Consider the following 18962-nt stretch of genomic DNA (forward strand, 5'->3'; position numbering starts at 1 on the left):
CTTCGCCACCGGCTCTCCCTATCCCGCAGCCGAAGTGCTACACGACGAGCCCGTCGCTCGTCGTGGGTACATCACGCAGCAATAGCGCCCTGTCGGATGCACCCAAGAGCATATCCGACATGTACATCGCCAATGCAATGCCCAGCGACGCGATTGGCGTACGATCCAACATGACCGACGCGTCTGACACCATCGTCAAGACATCCTCGTCTCGTATGGCGAGCACCTCACTCACCGTACACGGCGAGCCCAACGCTTGCGATGTTGTCGCCATCGACGTACCTCTGAGCACGTCGATCGACTCATCCGCATTGACGTCTGCCACTGGTTCGACACCGCGAGAGGCAGACTCGCCTACACCTGTCTTCAAGACATCACCGCATACGGAGAGCTCGTTGCTCAACGTATCCGGCGAGATCAACACCGGTGACAAGGCTGCAGTCGACGCGTTCAGAAGCATGTTGACTGCCTCCATGTCAACGGAATGTAAGTCTCCCGAGTCGACACTGGCCGTGTCGTCCGGCATCAAGGATCCGACTACGATGGACGAGTGCTCAGCGAAGGACAGTACATCCAACTCGAAGGATGTACTGACTTCGTCGGCAGCCCCATCCTCGAGTACTGTAACCCGTGCGCAAGACAAGCCGTATCACTCGAGCTCGTACGAGCGGTACAGGCCCCCCGCACTACGTGATCAAGCTCCGATCCGTGCGCACAAAGAGTCGACCTCGGACGTGCACGGTACATCCCCCGTCAAGATGCCGTCGCCGAGCACAGCGAGCTCGTCGACACCACGGCACACATTAGCCTCGACAACACGCGAGGTTCGCGACAAGACCGCCCCGCGCGAGCACGACGGCGTGAAGGAAGGCAGTACACCCACTCTGTCGGATGTACTGTCATCCTCACGTCAGTCAGCCTCGTCGAAGACTAGGAAGCCGGGCAGGTCGTCCGACACTCAGACCAGCAAGTCGGTCAGCTTCGCGACGAACGAGAAGCTTGACAAGGCCAATGAAGACGAGAAGGGCAGTACACCTGAGCCAGGTGTACTGACTTCTTCGCGATCCACGGCCCGACCGACATCAAGTACGAGTCAACGCGATGGCCGAGACCTGCACGGACGCAAGTCCAACCTCGACGCACCTGTGTCGAGACCCTACACGTCGGATACCCGCCGCACGTACGAGGAATCGACCTCGCGCGTGCGCACGACCTCGACCGCCAAGACTGCCAAGCGGGTCGTCGAGCAATCGACGAGGCACAGTACGTCCGAATCGCCGGACGTACTGACCTCATCGTACTCGATGGCCGAGCTGGAATCAAAGCGCCTGGAGCTCATCGCCCGGTACTCGTCAGCTAGCAAGCGAGCGAGTACCAGTACGGCACAGACCGAGTCGCCACGCCTGCCTGATGGTGTGGCTACTTCGTCCCGCACCCGCACGGACCAGGTATCGCGCCACAAGAGGCACGATACATCCACGATGGATGTACCGACCTCGGTGGGCTCAACAACAAGGCCGACGTCGACAGAACGCTCACGTCCGCTGACGGAACATGAACAACCTTCCGCGCGACCAGGCTATCGCCGTATCCACGAGGATTCAACCTCGCGTGTACGCGACAAGACTGTCGCCTTCACCGATTACCGGGGAGGTTCAGTCCAAAGGGGGGAAGGGAGCGGCACGGCAAATCGTGACCGCTTGACTCGGACGAATACCAGTACATCGAGTCGCGATGTACTGGGGTCGGAACGAGTAGACGAGACACATGTGGTCTGGACATCGAGCGCGAGGCTTGATGTACAGACCCATGTACCTGCGACGACATTCTCGAAGCCGAGCATGTCGCGTGGTATCTTCGACATGATTGGTACCATTCCAACAGCGGGCGCGCGCTCCGAGTATATTGATGATACTCGGTGGCCGACTGCTGAGCACCTGCGAGCCGAGTGTTTCAGTTTCGTGACCGACCGGTTCGAACTCAAGCTGGCTCAGGCTGCGAAGGCCGAGCAAGCTGGGGACTGGAAGGCATGGGCTGAACTCAAGGTCAGCGGCCTCGACTGGGGAGATGTCCTCAATGACATGTCTCCGCGACCGGAGTCGTACACCCGAGCGGCTCAGAGAGCCCGCGATCACTTCCAACGGGCTGTGGAAGTGCGGCCGATAGACTACGAACTATCGTGGTCCGAGCCTCGGTTGCTACGACCACTCCGTGAATGGGTCTATGCTCAGCTCTGGGATCAATCAGTGCCCTTCGTAGCTACTTACCAACCAGCAGTCGATGTTACTGCTGGTAGGTCAGTATTCTATGGCATGGGTGGTGGATTTGTCCCGACTTCGACTTGGAGTCAATCAGATGGTGATGAGTCTTACGATTCCACCCCTGACATACCATCTGACCACGATGATGTTGAGTCCGAGCACTCTCAGGCTTTGGAACATGATGGTGGTCCAGGTGATGACGAGGTCGACTCAGTAGTAGTCTCTGATGACTATTATGAGTCAGACTCGTATGACCATAGCTCACCTATGGCCTCGTCTGCATCTGGTGCTTCTGCATATTCTGCCGAAGACTATGATGACTATGATGACGAGGATGGTGACTATGATGATGATGATGGTGGTGACTACTACTCAGAGTAGTAGTCCGCTTTTTGAGGCTCTCCTGTATGCCTGAACACATTGTATGTTCAGGTGCAGGCGAGTAGTACGCTGGCGCGATGATATGTTTTCTTTTCTTTTATGTTTCTTTCATACCTGTTGCAGTATGTTCTACCACAGATGGTTGAACATACTCAATGCCCACGAGATCATGCTGTGTACATCCATATGGGATGTTCACTACATTGATTGCTCTATCTCGGGTACTTTCAGGATGTAGTCAGCTCACGGAGACCCTGTGGGCGCTACATAGATTGCTGTGTTCCGAGACCCGGCCCACAGTTTATCTTACCTGTACCTGAGGTGAGTAATCTCTTACAAGAAGATATGCATGGTATGTTCTCTTCATTGTCTTTCGCTGGGACTCGCGAGACGAGTCCAGTGGGGGAGAGTGTAACGGGTCTATTCGGGTGTCATCAAGACCTACCCGTTATAGTATATCTTATCATGTATGTTTGGCTATGTTTGCTCTCTCGTCTCGTATGGCGCGCCAGCGCACTTACCTTAGCCTTAACTACCTCACTATTACTGCCTAAAGATGCCCTATGCGTATACGATACTCTCCTGAATAGAGATTGGATACACTGCATCTGCGGGCGTGATTTGAGTACGTTACATAGACTGAACCGTGAACCAACTTGTGATTGACTTGTATCCCTGCCTGTCAAGGGCTCTCGCGCGCTCTGCGTATCGTCGCTTGGTCCGTGGTGCATTCTTGAAGTAATGGTGTGGCCGATTGTGGCCTGCTCGGTACGTCGTCTCTCTCGCAACCGCCGTGTTGTGTGCTTCTTGCAGTGTCTCGCTAAAGCGCAGGAGTATCGCTTCGCGTCCAATTTCGGATGTATCGTCCATCTCGATGTCACTGTCTTCACTGCACTCGGATTCTGAGTCCGAGACAGAACCATTGTCCTCAAATGGTTCATCTTCTGACGAAATCTCTAGGTATCCCTGCTCATCATTGAGCTCGCTATCAAGCGGAGAAGGCGAAGCGATGGTAAATGAAGGTGTGCTTGCACATGGTTCCTCCGAGTCGCCGGCTTCTCGAGCTTCTGAACTGGTTCTGACAGAGCTGAGGTGGGGTTCATCACTTGTTCCGTGGTGAATTTGGGCTGAGCGGGCTACAGCTGCATTCCTTGTGCGAGCGATGCGGGCCTTGGACTTCCTGCCCATGTTAAAGCGAAGTTCTGCTGGGTTTATTGCATTGTTTCGTCACACTTTCGGTGGGCGCCACGGTGGGCGCCTAGGTCACGTGACTGGACAAACTGCGTCGGCCAGAATTCCTGAGCCCTGCCGTTTCTTGACGAACACGCAGAAACAAGTGTTTCCGTCAACTTGAGGTCTTTCTGTAATTCTGCTATGAATTTTACATGTACTGTATTTTTTTTCTATGGATCCCAACCCAAGTCAGCTCGTAATCAGTGTCCATAGATCAAATGGGCATAAACCATAGGCTGCCCGATGTTATTGAGGTCGTCGAGGTTGGTGGCGGGCGGCTTACATAAGGGGGGGTGGTACCTGGCGTCCTCTACCTTAGGCTGTATGCCAAACCTTGCGATCAACTCCCTCGCCGAGGCTTAGGGTGTCACCACTAGGCTGTACCCTGCACACAATTCGATATTTAAGCTCGTCTGCCACAATTCGTAAGTTTGCACTTGTCACTTACATTCGGAATTGCACTGGTTTGTTGATGACATCAGTGAAGTCGCTCCTCTGGACGCATCGACGAAGTAGATCCTTGAGACCAGCCACAAGCTCAGGCATCGTTTGACCTTCTATGTTGATCGGTGTCCTGTCGGACATGGGACTGCGTTGCATAACAGCTCGCAACTCCTCAATTGTGGCAGGAACCTCGTCGATGCTCGCAGAGGTTGTTTGACCGACCCATTCGCCTTCCCAGATCACTCGAGGGATATATGCAGCTGAAGCCGAGGGTTCAGTCACTGTTCGCCGAAGAGCTGTTGGCATCTATGTGCGATGCATGATTAGCTCTTGCTTTTGACGAAAGGCAGTACCATACCCATCTGTTTTCTGAGTCGTCTTGCATGAAATCGTCAGCAGCAAAAGCTGAATAAGGCGACCCTGGCTCAGTGGTAGCTAAGAGGCCAATTATTTCACTGTTACGATGGTGTGCAGTCTGCAAGAGCGCACCATCAAGATCTAAGTCGCATCCCTCGCACAAAGGAAGTGGGGAGCCTTCAGCCTGGCGCGCAGTCGGGCTATCAGAAGCAAACTCGTGATATAGTTTGCTTGCGATGCATGTGTGGGTCCGGGGTATGAGCCCATTGGAGTGCGAAAGAACAGCAGTAAAGGTCTCCGTCGCCACTGATTGAGTTTTGTCAGCCAAGTCGGAACTATAATTGCATTCGGCTCACCAAAGCGAACGATGAACTGGTTACTGCTACTCATGCAGTATTTGCGATGGCCGAAGAGCTTCTTCGCATCCAATAATGTCTGGATCGTCTGGGTCGCAGTCAGCGAGTGCGGGACAAGTCCAATATGTTTCCCGAGTGCGCTGTTCTTGAGTTTGCGGGGCTGGCCCTTGTTCCGCAAACCCAACAACTGGAATGGTACCTGCTCATGCTCGTGCAGAAGGTGTATTGCCCAGCGGAGCTGTAGCTGAGTCGGGTGGTCGCGCATGGCATCGAGCATCAGCTTCGCGAGAACTACCACAGAAGTCGACGCTGGAAGTTCAAAGTCTACACAGAGACCCCGCTCATGAAGATTAGTTGCCCATGTATCTGCTTTGCAGTCGTAGACCAGAAGCTCGGTCCGATCACTAGTCTGCAGCCACAATGAGCTCAGGATCGATGGAGAGGATTGAGCGACTCACTGGTGCAGGATAAACCTGGCATTTGATCTTCACAAGGTCCTCGCCTCCGTTGCCAGCAGCAGGGATAATATGAGCATCTGCTGGGCGCGGGAGTACTGGGGCTGGCTGAGCAACACCTCGGGTCCGCGGCCGACGGGTACTCAATGATCCCGCAGCAGCGCGCGCTGCAGGCCGGGAGGCTTGTGTAGACTGGGAGGACGACAAGCAAGCATGATTCACGCGCGGTGCAGCACCAGGCTCGAGGTGGTTCAGCCCTAGAATTGGCTGAAACCCAGATTGAGTCGGTGGGCTGGCCTGCGGTGCAGGATGGTCGGTGGCAACACCAGCCGGTGGCAGCCGACTGCTTGTATACGGCGCGAGGCTAGGAGGCTGTAGGTAACCGGGCTGCAGCTGAGATGGCGGTGGTGCGAGCCCAGTTGGGCCAGCACCCCACGCGGAGAGATTCGGTGCGACGCCAGGCAGTGGACCAATACTCGGGGAAGTGCTCGCCTGCAGCATCAATACTGTGTTAAATAACAGAATCAATCATGAATGTCTAATCGCCTACCTGGCCTTGAATTCCCGCAGCTGGGGCAACAGCCTGAGGTAGCGATGGAGGCTGCAGGTTCAAAGTGGGAGGCATCTGAGGTGGTCCCAACAGAGGACTCGGAGCTTGAGCTCCATTCGGAAACATCATGGCAGCGAACTGCCTCATGAGGGACATCTGCTCGGGTGGCAGATTGGAGAAATCCATAGTTCGTATATTCACTACCGAGGTATGCCAACAATCAGGAAATAGACAACAAGACCTATAGAGCTCACTCACCAATGCAAGCCTGGTATACTGCACAGAAATATGATCGTCCAAATTAAGGGAGGATGAGGTAGTGAGTGGTATCGTCAGCTTAGAGCTATAGCAAAGCAAAGCGACCCAATTCAGAAGGTGTTCACAGAGCTATTGGTTGCCTAGAGCTTACCTTTATGCCCACTTATGGGGTAATTATTTACGGTCGAATCTAACGAGGGGCGAACTAGTTCGAACAGCAATCATTGAGCCTGCAAATCGCTGCGACGAGGGTAACTCGGAACCCCAAATTGCGACTCACCAGTTGGCTAAGAAGTGATAGAGTAGGGTGTGTATAGCAGTGCGACTGCCTGTCGCAGGTTAAAGAGCAAGTATGAGCCCCGACAACAAGGTGTGTCGTAATGAGGCTACTGGAGAAGAGACAGGCAGCGAATGCATGAGTGGCTTGCCAGCTCACAGGCCAGATTGGGTAACTCCGAGGCATGGCCGACCTGCCAAATTTGGGGCAGCGCACTAAAGTCTAAGAGATGAACATCTGCATCTATACTCTGCAGCGGGATGAACAATAGGGGAGCACAGATTGCCAGACCAGAGCACACAGGTGATGAACCTCACTAGACTCTCAAGGCTGTATGGATTGCCAAAGTGTATGGACGACATGTAAGCTATGGTGCCCAGCAGACAAAGAGGCTAACACTACATGAGAAGGGCGCGGGTGGACTGACTATGGGTATAAATAGGGTAATGGCACGGAGAACGAACATAACATGAACATGCGAGAGCACAGGGAGGTGGGTGTCTGCTGCATGAGAGACCAGCGCCGGGTATGCAGAGTGCGATGAGGTGCAGGGCCCTATGATATGTAGAGGACAAGGACAAGGACAGCATGGCACGACAAGACTCACCTGACCCGCAAGGAGTCGCCAGGAAGTGAACCGCCATGTCGACAGCTGCGCATGGAACGAGCCAGCCAGAGTCGACATTGGGACGTTCGTCGATGATACGCACGGTGCGATCAAAACCATGAAGAAAAGAAGGCGGGGAGGGCAGGGCACACACACCAGGCAGTTGACTCTGGTGTCCTCCTCGAGCATGAGATCAAACGCGAGGCGCACGAGGAAGATGACACTGGGCGGCTATTCCTGCTCCCGCCGACGTCGCAGATGTACCACTCTGAGCCGGGGAGCACGGCTGCGGGGCATAAGTTGCCGCCTGCAGAGGGTCTGAGACCGACACGCACCGTTCTCAATCGTGAACCTGCGCTCTTCGGCGCCGAGCAGCGAGGGTGCGCAGCCGCGCGCGGACAATGTCCTCTGAGCGGTTGAGTGCATTTAGTCAGTAGAACACACGGCGTGCGGTGTCATTCAGGAAGCTGCGAACGTGAGCGAGGTCCACCACCGAGTCTCAAACGACGCATAAGCCAGGCATGTCCTGCAACCGCCCTCCCCTCTGCTTCGACATGGCCCTCGCGACGGGTGGCGCGGCATAAAGCATGATGTTCGCGGCATCAGCCATATCCATATGTAGCCGCGTCGAACCCTTGCTGCCATTAGACTCGGAAGATGCCATCGTGTTGTACATCTTCGGCCCTGCGTCCAATATTAGCAAGCCACGTTCAATCTGGAGCCTCCGCAAATGGAGTTGTACTTACCCAGATCAGGAGCGACTGTATTGCCCGGGAAATGGCTGGCGCTTTCGCGCGCAATGACGTTGAGAATGTCAGACGTGCGGAGGGTGTATTCGCCCCGGCGAGGCGACATCTCGATCACAGCGCTGGAATCGGAACCGTGACTGACAACCTGCGTGCACTCACAAGTCCGCGTGCGTATGCACCGCTTTCACCGGCCCAGCAACAGGCATCATGTCCTCAGGGCGGTCCATCACACTCCTCGCGCCATCGACCTGGAGCTGCGCGATGATCCTATTCGACTCGAAGGTCCGAGGTGCGGAAGCCCGGGCCGCTGCATCGCGCGTCTGCATTCAATATGCAGCGGACGCAGATGCGGAGGACGACTTACCGGCCGCGGCAGTCCTGCGTCGTGTTTCCGCACGTGGAGTGCTCGAAGTCGCGCGGCTGGCCATCCCAAGGCTTCCCAGGGCTCTGGCAGACGGCGCCGAGGCTGCGGGGACGGTTAGCGAGATGTGATGGGTACACTGAGAGCCCGCGAGGACTGACGTGTTCGGGCTGGTATCGCCGACGTTGGCTAGGGTATTGGGACTTAGATGGATGGGAGGGCAGGACGTACATTGGGTGAAACCGGCGATGAAGTTCGTCTGTCCGGGTATTGCGTCCGGCTCAACCATGGCTGCGAGGCAACTCTGTCAGTGCGATACACACTGCGCGTGAACCGCGGGATGCCTACCCTCGTATAGGTAGGCTGCCATCCCCTTGTTATCGCCGTTGATGAGGGTGTTGTTCTGTGAGGTACCGGTGAGTCGTCAGTTGTGCAGTGGGGGTGCGGGACGACGGCGCGCGTGCGTACCTGATACAGGCTCGTGCCATGAACGGGGAAGAAGCTCAAGAACCCCCTCGTGCTCCCCTCCGCGTCCTCGAACCGCAGCACCGCCATCTCCTTATCCACATCCGCTTCATACTGGGCCCTCTCCTCCTCGGGGTTCGCCAGATACGCGCTCAGCGACCTGTTGATATTCGCTCCTACCATGGTCGCGTTCCCGAGCCGGAGCGAGGCTCGCGTGCGCACGCCGGACGGCGAGGACGGTGCCCTCGACGATGGCCTCTGCGGTCTGGGGGACGTAGCCCAGCAAGGCGATGTGCGGGAGGAGGTTCTCGAGGTAGCCCCCGACCCCCGCGTGCGAGTGCGTCGCGACGAGCGCAATGTTTGTGTGGGTGTATAGGTCAGGGTATTCGTGGGAGAGGCAGTGGATGATCGAGCGTCGAATGCCGGTGTCGCCCATGCCGATGTCTGCGGGGATGAGTGTAGGTGTGAGAAGGTGTGGAGAGAAAGGGATGGCTTACCGGCGTTGATGAAGACGACGCGGTTGGAGGGCTCGGAGGGGAGGCGGGTGAGAAGGGCAGGACACGTACCGAGGAGGTTCCTGATGCGGCCTTTGCCTGTGCTCGAAGTAGATGTCCTCGTTGGTTCTGTGGCTGATGGCCTGTCCGTCCTTTTGCTGCTGGAAGCCGCGCGTGAGGCCTTGAGATCCCGCGGGATGCGATGAAGGAAAGAAGCGAATGTCGGGGAGGGGACCGACGCTGCATGCGGCGCGGGAACGCACGGCTGGGACGGGCGCTAACGGGGCCCAGAAAGGACCAACTGGATATCGCCCTTGTGCCGCGTGTGGCGAATCTCTGGCTACAGCAGTGCGACCATGAGCATTACAGTGACTGTGTATGTAAGTGCTACAGACTCTGGTGCTGCGACTTGGGTACAGACTGTTTGTGACCTAGGACTTCGGTGTTGCGACTTGGCGGATCGGGTCATGTGACTTGGGACTTAGGTGTTGCGACTTAGGCCTGGGTACTTCAGTACATCGATCCTGCTGCAATGCACTGTAGAATAGGTACTAGGGGTGTCTGCCTCCAGACTTGCGGCTTCAGTATTGCACCTGAGCGAGGTAGGAAGTTACAACTTGGAAACTTAGAAATGTGCAAAATCGGGACGAGGACTTGGGTATGCGGGCGATTCGCGGACTTGGGAGTTGCGATCGGCCAGATAAGGACGGTCTTGGGACCAGGACTTGAATAAACAACGAAAAATACCTTCATACCCGCAGCTGCCAGGAAGTATCACGCGCTCGAAGCACTGATCTCGAGATCAGCTTCGTAGTCCCCCGTCCTCTTCAATCCCAGCTGTTCGATCGTAACAGCTTTTCGGCGTAGCCTCAGGTAGAGCGTAGTCGACTCCGAACGAGTTTTGTGAGTGACGGGTGTGCCAGTGAAGGTGTTGGTCTGAGTTGATGCGCGTCGCGTCTTGGTCCCTGAGGTCGCTCTCCAGCGCCTCTGTTCCCTCTTGTCGTTCACCACCATATCGATCACCGTGCACTGTGCCATTCAGTTGCAGCATCGTGCGCCTCTACTAGCTCACCGCGCTGCGAACGCTGGCGACATATCTGTTTCTCCTCAAGCCCAATCTTGGATCTTGCGCCTCAAGATCAACATCGAGGATCGACGCTGCCCTCAGTATCAACCTCCATCACACGACATAGCAATGGCTGCGTCTGCGAGGCAAGTACCACATGCTCAACGTCATCGACCTCGCGCGTGCTCGTCACGCGTCAAGTTGGAGGGCACTACGTGTTATGCAAGTCACGTAGTTCTTGCCCATCCCTCCCCGCCCTGCTGCCCTATACGCGCTTCCTGCCGGTACTTAGCCTAGCCAGTCGTAAGCACTGGTAATCATCTTCCGCAGCGTCATGCGGGCTCATCGGGCCTGTCGAGCGGCTGAAGACGAACACATCTAACACGCAGGTGAATCTTCACGTACGACTCAACCGTGGAGGGGCATTTCTGAAGGAGTAAAGCGGGTAGTGCAGCGTACGTCGCTTGAGGGTTGAGTCTGTATATCCCGCTGATTGTACTCGAGCAGGCAGTATTTTCCGACCATCACGCGCACCGTGGCTGACTTATTGCTTGGGCATACCACATAACGTACCCATCGCTTAGCTCGCGCATATATGCGCGCGATCCTAGTCATGCGATGTCGAAACCAAAACGATGCTGTGCGCTTCTAGTGTTTGCTTGCTAGATAGGTGGACACTGGAAATTTCGGAGACGCGGTCTGTCGAGGAACGAGCTCACTGCAGGTGTCCGCTGGTTCGCTAAACTCAGTATGCTGCTTGCCGTTTCCATTCACAGAGCCGCGTCTTCATAGGACTACCAGGCCATCAGCCCTTATCCTCATGTAGCTTCATCCCGGTTCTGCTTAACGGTCGCTCTGGTATGCTGCATTTGCTCCGACTATGCTCTGCGGCGCCAGCTAACCTCCGGGAAACTTCAGTTCTGCGATTCCGCCACACGGATCATACTCAATCGGTGAGTGGTCATCCCTGAATCGAGTCGTCGCGCTTTGTCGCTAAGTGTACTTCGCCGTGGCTCCGACAGCTCGCTGCAGCACACGAGCGTCGGCTTCGCGAGCGCGGTGCGTGCGAGCGGCGCGGTGGTTGGTGGGTGTCTTGTGGTTGCGAACTGTCTCATGCGATCGAGACTTCCGCCAAAGCGCGGCGGTGTGTCGGGGAGGGGGAGTCGAAGTGCGCGGCGGGGGTGGAGACGTGGCGGGGTGTCCATGGTACATACTACTTCCGAGCTGTCCGCCCTTCTCTACACCCCTTCGTCGGTGCGCATCCCGCTTCTGGCTTACGATTCCTGCCTCAAGATGCGGCTAACCCGACGTAGATGCAGGGCCATTAGGGCCAGCACGCAGAAGCGGGTGTGTGTTGACGCGCGGGAGGTCAGTCCGAGTCAGAATGGGACGCAGGTATATCACGGTACGTCGCAGCGCGTCGACATCTGCTTTGAAGACATTTTGACTGGACTAAAGAGGGGATTTTTTGCCGCGCTCTGTCAAGTCAGCTATCCCTCCTAGTCTCATATACACACCACGCAGAGCGCGTCGGCCGTCGGCGATCACCTAAGTTTCTAGCTGCGTGTCGGGTGGGCCAGAGCCCGCTTCGAGCCATCGTGAAGGCGCGCCTGAACATACTCCAACATATCATGATGTCGCAGATCCCTCGTACGATACGGTCAGAGCGGGGACAAGGCAGACGGCAACACGCATCCTCGCAAAGTCACACATTCGATACGGTCATCCAGGCTGTGAGTTCAGCTCAGAGGTTGAGATTGGCCTGTCGTTTGAAGGTGAGATATTACAGACTCGAAGGCCACGCTCGCTCACGTTCTCACGTCACAGGGAGCTCGCATGATGGGCACGGGGAACAGCTGGCCAACTCCCAGTCTACGCGCGGATTCTCGTCAGTGTCCTTGACATTGATGCGTCGGACCTGGTAAGTGATCCCCAGCTGCAGACCGTCAATCTCTAGGCCAAGGGCAGCCGGAAGAGGGCACGGAGCATACAACAGCAGCTAGGAGATAGTACGATCCTTTCACTGATGCACGGGCCATGTACTGTACATGCGCCACTTAGGTTCAATACATTGCTATGGTCGCGCCGAGCGCTCAATTGACGTGGACTCGCCACTGAGGCGGTCCGAGCAGAGCAGGACAGAACCTAATATGCTTCTAGATCTCACACGAGGCCTGCTCGAGGCCGTGTCGTTGATGCGATGCATCACATTCAGTCGTATTCATAAAGGATTATCGCTGCGTGTGAGTTCAAGAGCCACTTTTGCGTCGCCCTTCCTGATACAATCTCTACGCTCAACCGGGGCATCCCTTCGATCCTGATTCACGACGTTCGTACTCCACTGCCACTTCCTCTCCAAGTAGTGTCACTGTCGCGCTCACGTCCGACGCGGCTCAATTAGAGGCGCCTTGCTCCGGTGAGATCACAGTCGTATGTTATCAGGCAAGTCATCGTCTGATCTTTGCGTGGTGTCAGTAGAGTATCTTGGCGTCTGCCGTCGGTAATTGGATTGAACGGCACTCAAGCTTGCACTAGGTGAGTCCGTCCCAGTAAGGTGCGAGCTCGCATGATCAACTTGCATGGCCGTTCAGTAGATGGGCGGTACCACGCACAACGAAGACGAAATGGCCAAGAAGCTCGAGATTTACTACAAGCCGCCCACGTACTACTCAAGGTGCGTATCCATTCTATGTATGCTGTCCAAGTATCAGTGAAGGTGACACATACCAATTATGCTAACTTCCTGTGCGTGCAGAGACAACTATCCGCGCTTTGCGCACGAACTTGTCGAGCGCATCGTCGACTTCCTTTGGGATGATCCCAGGGCATTTGCGGGGTGCTGCCTCGTTTGCCACGCGTGGTACTGCGCTACACGCCCGCTCTTCCCTACGATGGCGGTCGATCACCGATTTATCCATAAAGAGAGTTTCATGCAATACTCAAGACTCCTCGCCCGACCAAGATACTTGCCCTTTTTCAAGGTTCAAATCGCATCGCTGAGACTTCATGGAACGTTCGCGCACTCCTGGGTAATGCACATTCCCCTAGGTTTGTTACCTCAACTATCGCTCCTCGTGCTCTGGTATGCGGATTGGGTGGCTATCAACCCCCAGCACTTCCTCCGTCTCTCGAATTGCAAAGATTCGATGCGAGTCCTGGAACTTCGTTTTTGCCGCTTTCACCACGCGCTCGACCTTCGCAGGATGATCAATGCACTACCCAACCTCTCAGAGGTGCTTCTTGATGAAATAGCATTCCAGCACCCTTCCCTTGGCGTGCACACAGTCCGCCCACTTCGATACTCCTTATCAAAATTCGAGCTCAACAACGTGCGCTCGAGACGCGCACTACAATTGTTGACATTGCTCCATTCGCGAACATGCCATCAATTACGAGAATTTGTTATCTCGCTCACGGGCCGACCGTGTGCAGAACTTATAGCACATGTTACCAGCATACTGCAAATTACAGGAGCTGCACTCGAGAAGTTCTTGTGGTGGCATCTTCAAGGTGAAGGTAATGTTCCTCAGCGCTCACTGTATCTGAAATTCATCATGATTGCTCACCGACGTAAACGTAGCCTTCGAAGCCGTACCGCGATTATCAGCGAACACGTCACTGGAGGAACTAGACCTGGCCCTGTGCCTTCCTTCGTCGCCGCAGATCATACAAAGGGCTCTCGAGGCCTTGCTGTCCGACATCACCAGCCCGCATCTGCGGCGAATTTCGCTTTCCATCTGGCTCAACCAATCTAGAATCCTCCAGGATGCAAATGAGGTCCCTGCCTCCCCAGCAGACACGACGAAGTCTATTCCCACATTCCACGCCGTGCTTTCGCGCGGCATCTATGACCGGCTTCCAAAAAATGGTGTTGATGTCTACTTCTCTATGTCAAAAGTAGAGCCAGAGGCTAACCACATAATGTCTGGGATCAAAATCCACATATTCGCTCTTTTTGCACCGTGGTTGGCCCGTAACAACGTTCTGAAACTCAAGTTCGATCCCGATCCCGATCGAACATTACCATTAACACTTCCTTGCTTTTACTCTGAGGTGAGGCACATTGCTTCTTCATCCATAAGCCCGGCTGCGACTTGCTCAGCCCGCTGATCAGCTCAACCCAGATCGCATCGCCGGATCAGGTCAGAGTGAGGACGGTCGCAGGAAACGAAGACGTAAGTCGGGGGGCGTAGATGCAGAATGTGAGGAGGCAGAGAAAACGGCAGACGATGGACGAGCGAGTGCAGAATTCCTCGCGCAATATGTATGCCGTCGTTTCAATATCTATTCCGAAATGCTACGCTAGAAACACGGGTCTCGGAAAGATAAGCACGAGCTGAGCACTCACGTCGTGTCTTGGTGACGCGTTGAGTAGTGTACCACATCAGTCTCCTCATCGGCCCTACACTGACAGCTTCCGGCTCCTTCCACAGTCGTAAGGCTAGACGATAACCGACCGCAGGGCACGCGCCGCGAGACCGTTCCAATGTATCGCTATCCGTCTCCAAAGGGAACCATCCTAGCGTGGCGATGGGCAGCCTCCCTCTGGCTCTGTTCTACGTTCAATACACACGTTCGCTCTGCGATGGGTTCGCCCCCTTACCTGCGAGCGGTGGCGGTAGACGGCTCTCGAAGTTTAAAACGCTTCGGCCATGGGTGAATAGCAGGAGGACCACTGTGGTTCGTACTCGCGCGAGTCACACGGTAACAACGTACTAACTTTGCGCTGAAGTTCTAGTTAGCATGCGTGACTACCTGTCCGATCTTGCCACCACCCGGCTGCCTCCGTACATGCCCAACTGTGTGTACGCTCTTGGCTCCGATGTCCCCGCCGTCTCGCGCAGTGGTGATCTTGTTCACTGGGGCGATGTTGGATCGCACGTGTATGTACAGCTCGCCTGGGTCGAACGAACGCGACGGACGACTCACGCCGCGGCTTGACAATATCTTCTCCACTATCGCGGGTCCGTATTCTTGTCGACTGCGAAGAAACTCTGCGCCTGGCGTGCATGTGCGGAAGCAACGAAGAGCACTGGGTCGGCTGGTAGAATGAATCGTCGCATCGTAGCCGAAGGGCCACGCCGGAGCTTAGGGCTCGACAACGAGCAAATAGCTCGTTGCCAGCACAAGCCTGCGTCGTCGGAAGTGTCGAGCAGTGAATATTTCGAGCTGCCAGAGCTGCGTGGATTACTAGTACGTCGCCACAAGATATCCAAGGCCCTATCTATCCACGAAGAGTCCGTCGAGTTGCGCAGGCTTCGCATGCGTCCAGAGAGGAGAGATGTCTCTCTGAACGAGGAACAACGCCGATCGAACAGATCGCGCGTGATGAGATGATGGAGACGCGTGCCACCACGAGTGGTTGGCTGCGTATCCCACTGCTGGAGAGACGGCAACCGGAGGCGTCAGCGATTGAACGCGGGGGGGGTGGATGAACCTCTTCATACAAGCTAGGGTGTAGCCAGCCGTGGCCTGAGATTGTTCATGAGAGAAAAGAACCTGAGAGACGAGCGTGAAAAAGAAACAGTGTTCATTCAGGGTGCCTACGATACGTGCGAGGATGCATATTGGCTTACGTATGATGCATGAGTCACCACGTCGCCGTGTGTTCTAGGCATCTTCCGCTGGATTTTGCCAGGAGACATGTGTACTAACGACGTATAGGCTCGAGCAGAGTGCACGCGCGGATACCACGGCGTTGCTGCAGCGCGATGATACACAGCTGCACGCGCAGAGCGAGGATGACGAGGACCTGTCTTCCGTCTCGCTCGTCTCGCCACAGGTAATGACATTCCGCAACGCCATACCGCATCGACGGCTCCGAGTCGTCTGAAGAGCGCGTTCATCGCTTTTTGAGCACCGCTGTGGGAAGTACTCATTGAATCGCATATGATGCACCAGTTAACTCACATCCCCCTTCGTCCCCAGGCCTGACTCTAGAGACGGGCACTCGTCCCCGCGAGAACATAAAAGTCCTCACTTCAATCCACCACTCCACACAGCAATCCGACTACGCATATATTTGGGTAGAAACGGGACACGGTGAGTGCTAGTCCGTACACGAATCACGTAGAGTCGCCGGGAATTCTGAGTGGAGGCTAGGAACCCGAGACAGATCGTGCGTACAACACGACCCAGTCTGCGTGAAGACGGGAGATCTGTGTCACGATCGCTGTGGATGAGCACGCCAGCAATGTGAAGCTGATTGGATGAACCTTACAGTTGGACACAGCCACCGTTCATTTCTCCTGCGCGTTCGCGGGTATATGGGGTTTCGCAGCGAAGAAGTGGGGAAATACGGGCGAGAGGTGAGCGTGAACGAACCCGACATAGCATCGTACCTACATGCGGTAAACGGCTGTTGCATGATCGCCGTCCAGTAGGGCACTGATCTGCGTCGAGCTCTGAAGCGGGTCCACGACAGGTGAGTCCTGACCCAGCAGAACTTCTGACGCGCTAGAATTCAGATGGGATACGGCAGGATTTGATTGCAATGAATGAACATACAGTATTCGGTAGAAGATAGGCGGGTCGGCGATAAGCACGGTTGATCTCGAGCTGTGCGTGTCGGACCACAGAACTGTATCTAGGTTGAAGCATCGAGGCGGAAAGGCGGTAGTTCTTCAACATCGGGTAAGCTACTAGACACCGTGGAAAGCTAACAGGACATACCTCGCATGCAGCCACGACCAGCTGTATGTATGGATTGACGGTAAGCCAAGGTTCGAGAGCACGAACGAGTCCGTCCATCCGTCCCGCTCATCCGTCCCGCTCGCCCACGCGCAAAGTGCTACTGTACCGTGTCGGTATGTGGCACTTAGTTGGAAGTTTGACCCGACCTGCAGGAGACGACTCGGGGCTCTGACTAGCAACGAAGATTCTGATGCAGCGAGTAACTTACCAAGGAGCGAAAAAAACTTTGTTATAGAGTGTCGGCTGGTGTACGAGCACACAGAAGAGAGGTGGAAGGGTCGCCGCAACAACCCGGGAGGAACGAGTGAGGCAATCGGGATAATCCGTGGTCTCCGAGGGACTGAATCCGAGATCAGCTTCGTAGACACAGAAGAAAAATTTGACCACACAGATACAGAGGACCGCAGGCTATGCGTCACGATGCACAGAGCTGCGGCTCCCGCAGTCGTCCTGAATATGACCCAGTGTCCAAGACCTCGTTGCAGGAGCATCGCGGTGGCCAAACGTGCGAGCTGAACGTACGCACGTTCGTCATGAGCCAGGAAGGTAACCCGCCAATAGCCCCGAAGAATACTAGGACAACAGACACTCGTGTTACGCACCTCGCATACAGCCATAGACACGTCCGCCGACTCGACACAAACTGGGTCTCGCATCGTCGGCACGCGTTCAAGGAGTCAGTGGCATCACTACGCGCAGTCCACTGAAACAGTAAATAAATGAGAGACTGTGTAACGTACGAGCAAAAACTTCATGACTGGGCACACTACTCACTAGGCAAGATATCCCGCGACCCACTCCGTCGCGGCGTCGTAGTCTCATAGGTCGGTTTTGGCGAGAGTTAAGGGAGCTCACGGTGTATTGTCTCCTCGTAGATATGAGGCACAGCATGTATGAAGCACAAGGCATTCGTCGAGTTGGAAGGAGGTGCGAATGCAAACAATCACCGGGGACGTCGCTACAAGATATACCTAGTATACACACCTCGTAGGTAGCCGTAGCCTTCGCGATACCCACCTTCAAACCCACCTCGCGATACTTCTTCGCGTATTTGAGGCGAGTATCGATGAGAATTGCTTGGAGGTTGTCAATAGACCTACCCAACACCGAGGACATTGGGCAGCTGAACGGACGCGCTTGCGGGGTGCGGTCCTGGACGTGCTATCTCTTCTGCGCCTACGCGGTAGCCTGGATTCATAACTCGTCCGACACGCATGAGCTGTCCACTGATGAGGGCAACTGACACGATCAGGAACTGCGTGGTAGTAGGGAGAGGCACGTACATACCCGACGGCCGACTCCGTCCGCCCATCCTCTTCGATCCCAGCTGTGCGATGATGACATCCTGTGGGAGTAGCCCCAGGCAGAGCGTAGTTGACTCTGAACGAATGTTCTGAGCGACGGGTGTGCTAGTGTGAGTGTGAGTTGATGCACGTCGCGTCTTATGGGCACTCGCGTCCAGGTCGCTCTCCGGCGCTTCCGTTCAAGTTCTCTTGTTCACCGCCATATCGGCCACCGCACACTGCGCTGTTCAGTCGCCGTTTGGCATCGTGCGCCTCTACGTAGCTCGCCGCGCTGGAATCGCCAGCAATGCATTCGATCTCCCCTCTCGTCCGACCTTGGATCCTGCCCTTCATCGGGAATCGACATACACTGCCCTCGGTAGTGCTTTGGCAATACCCAGAACACTGACTACGACATACCGATAGTGGCGTTTGCGAGACAAGCACCACACGCTCAACGTTGTCCACCTGGCGCGTGGTCGCCAAGCTGGAGGGCACTACGCGTTATGCACATCACGTAGTTGTTGTCCATCTCTCCCCACCCTGCTGCCCTATACGCGCTTCCCGCCAGTACTTAGCCAGTTGTGCTGGCAGCTGTCTTCACAGCATCATGGGGGCTCGCCGGGCCTGTCGGGCGGTTGAAGCCGCACAATTGTATCAAATACGCGGGTG

General features: G+C 55.5%; 6 protein-coding genes across 6 annotated transcripts; 2 read left to right on the top strand and 4 right to left on the bottom strand.

Moving 5' to 3' along the window:
• The first annotated feature begins 29 nt into the window (after positions 1 to 29).
• On the top strand, positions 30 to 2815 carry B0H18DRAFT_141217 (uncharacterized protein). Its single transcript, XM_048036829.1, has one exon. The coding sequence runs from the start codon at positions 120 to 122 to the stop codon at positions 2640 to 2642; it is 2523 nt and encodes an 840-aa protein (XP_047886367.1). The 5' UTR covers positions 30 to 119; the 3' UTR covers positions 2643 to 2815.
• Positions 2816 to 4190: 1375 nt separating this feature from the next.
• Positions 4191 to 6934, bottom strand: B0H18DRAFT_960005 (uncharacterized protein; the record flags this gene model as incomplete). The annotated part of the gene is made up of 12 exons (XM_048042895.1): positions 4191 to 4260; positions 4324 to 4625; positions 4678 to 4754; positions 4809 to 4982; positions 5033 to 5441; positions 5491 to 5979; positions 6038 to 6237; positions 6296 to 6313; positions 6447 to 6457; positions 6576 to 6624; positions 6732 to 6765; positions 6890 to 6934. The coding sequence occupies 12 exons, from the start codon at positions 6932 to 6934 to the stop codon at positions 4191 to 4193; spliced, it is 1878 nt and encodes a 625-aa protein (XP_047886368.1).
• B0H18DRAFT_141259 (uncharacterized protein) lies at positions 6892 to 7523 on the bottom strand. Its single transcript, XM_048036830.1, has 2 exons — positions 7180 to 7523; positions 6892 to 7127 (listed from the first exon to the last, which is right to left on the bottom strand). Exons 1-2 carry the CDS (start codon positions 7366 to 7368, stop codon positions 6999 to 7001), a joined length of 318 nt encoding a protein of 105 aa, XP_047886369.1. The 5' UTR covers positions 7369 to 7523; the 3' UTR covers positions 6892 to 6998.
• Positions 7524 to 7678: 155 nt separating this feature from the next.
• Positions 7679 to 9190, bottom strand: B0H18DRAFT_960006 (Neutral/alkaline non-lysosomal ceramidase-domain-containing protein; the record flags this gene model as incomplete). The annotated part of the gene is made up of 8 exons (XM_048042896.1): positions 7679 to 7863; positions 7926 to 8047; positions 8088 to 8235; positions 8293 to 8394; positions 8521 to 8580; positions 8638 to 8692; positions 8758 to 8930; positions 8977 to 9190. The coding sequence occupies 8 exons, from the start codon at positions 9188 to 9190 to the stop codon at positions 7679 to 7681; spliced, it is 1059 nt and encodes a 352-aa protein (XP_047886370.1).
• Positions 9191 to 12534: 3344 nt separating this feature from the next.
• B0H18DRAFT_1046426 (uncharacterized protein) lies at positions 12535 to 14631 on the top strand. The gene is made up of 7 exons (XM_048030793.1): positions 12535 to 12730; positions 12790 to 12849; positions 12906 to 12988; positions 13070 to 13830; positions 13895 to 14182; positions 14311 to 14367; positions 14439 to 14631. The coding sequence occupies exons 3-6, from the start codon at positions 12909 to 12911 to the stop codon at positions 14364 to 14366; spliced, it is 1185 nt and encodes a 394-aa protein (XP_047886371.1). The 5' UTR covers positions 12535 to 12730; positions 12790 to 12849; positions 12906 to 12908; the 3' UTR covers position 14367; positions 14439 to 14631.
• A 1699-nt stretch (positions 14632 to 16330) lies between these two features.
• On the bottom strand, positions 16331 to 17820 carry B0H18DRAFT_141375 (uncharacterized protein). The gene is made up of 7 exons (XM_048036831.1): positions 17782 to 17820; positions 17610 to 17710; positions 16987 to 17347; positions 16822 to 16935; positions 16660 to 16770; positions 16535 to 16562; positions 16331 to 16472 (listed from the first exon to the last, which is right to left on the bottom strand). Exons 2-7 carry the CDS (start codon positions 17614 to 17616, stop codon positions 16413 to 16415), a joined length of 681 nt encoding a protein of 226 aa, XP_047886372.1. The 5' UTR covers positions 17617 to 17710; positions 17782 to 17820; the 3' UTR covers positions 16331 to 16412.
• Between the last annotated feature and the right edge of the window lie 1142 nt (positions 17821 to 18962).

Source organism: Fomitopsis serialis (assembly GCF_022376445.1).
Source record: "Fomitopsis serialis strain Sig1Antser10 chromosome Unknown B0H18scaffold_169, whole genome shotgun sequence".
NCBI lineage: Eukaryota > Fungi > Basidiomycota > Agaricomycetes > Polyporales > Fomitopsidaceae > Fomitopsis > Fomitopsis serialis.

Excerpts from the sequence above, each read along its gene's own strand:
- B0H18DRAFT_1046426 (XM_048030793.1), top strand. The coding sequence starts at position 12,909 with ATGGGCGGTACCACGCACAACGAAGACGAAATGGCCAAGAAGCTCGAG. Across the intron at positions 12,989-13,069 it reads CCGCCCACGTACTACTCAAG|AGACAACTATCCGCGCTTTG; the intron begins GTGCGTATCCAT and ends CTGTGCGTGCAG. Across the intron at positions 14,183-14,310 it reads TGACCGGCTTCCAAAAAATG|TTCGATCCCGATCCCGATCG; the intron begins GTGTTGATGTCT and ends CTGAAACTCAAG.
- B0H18DRAFT_141375 (XM_048036831.1), bottom strand. Across the intron at positions 16,936-16,986 it reads TGGTCGTGGCTGCATGCGAG|AACTACCGCCTTTCCGCCTC; the intron begins GTATGTCCTGTT and ends CCGATGTTGAAG. Across the intron at positions 16,563-16,659 it reads GCAACAGCCGTTTACCGCAT|GAGAAATGAACGGTGGCTGT; the intron begins GTAGGTACGATG and ends GCGAACGCGCAG.
- B0H18DRAFT_141259 (XM_048036830.1), bottom strand. The coding sequence starts at position 7,368 with ATGCTCGAGGAGGACACCAGAGTCAACTGCCTGGTGTGTGTGCCCTGC. Across the intron at positions 7,128-7,179 it reads GGCGACTCCTTGCGGGTCAG|GGCCCTGCACCTCATCGCAC; the intron begins GTGAGTCTTGTC and ends TACATATCATAG.
- B0H18DRAFT_141217 (XM_048036829.1), top strand. The coding sequence starts at position 120 with ATGTACATCGCCAATGCAATGCCCAGCGACGCGATTGGCGTACGATCC.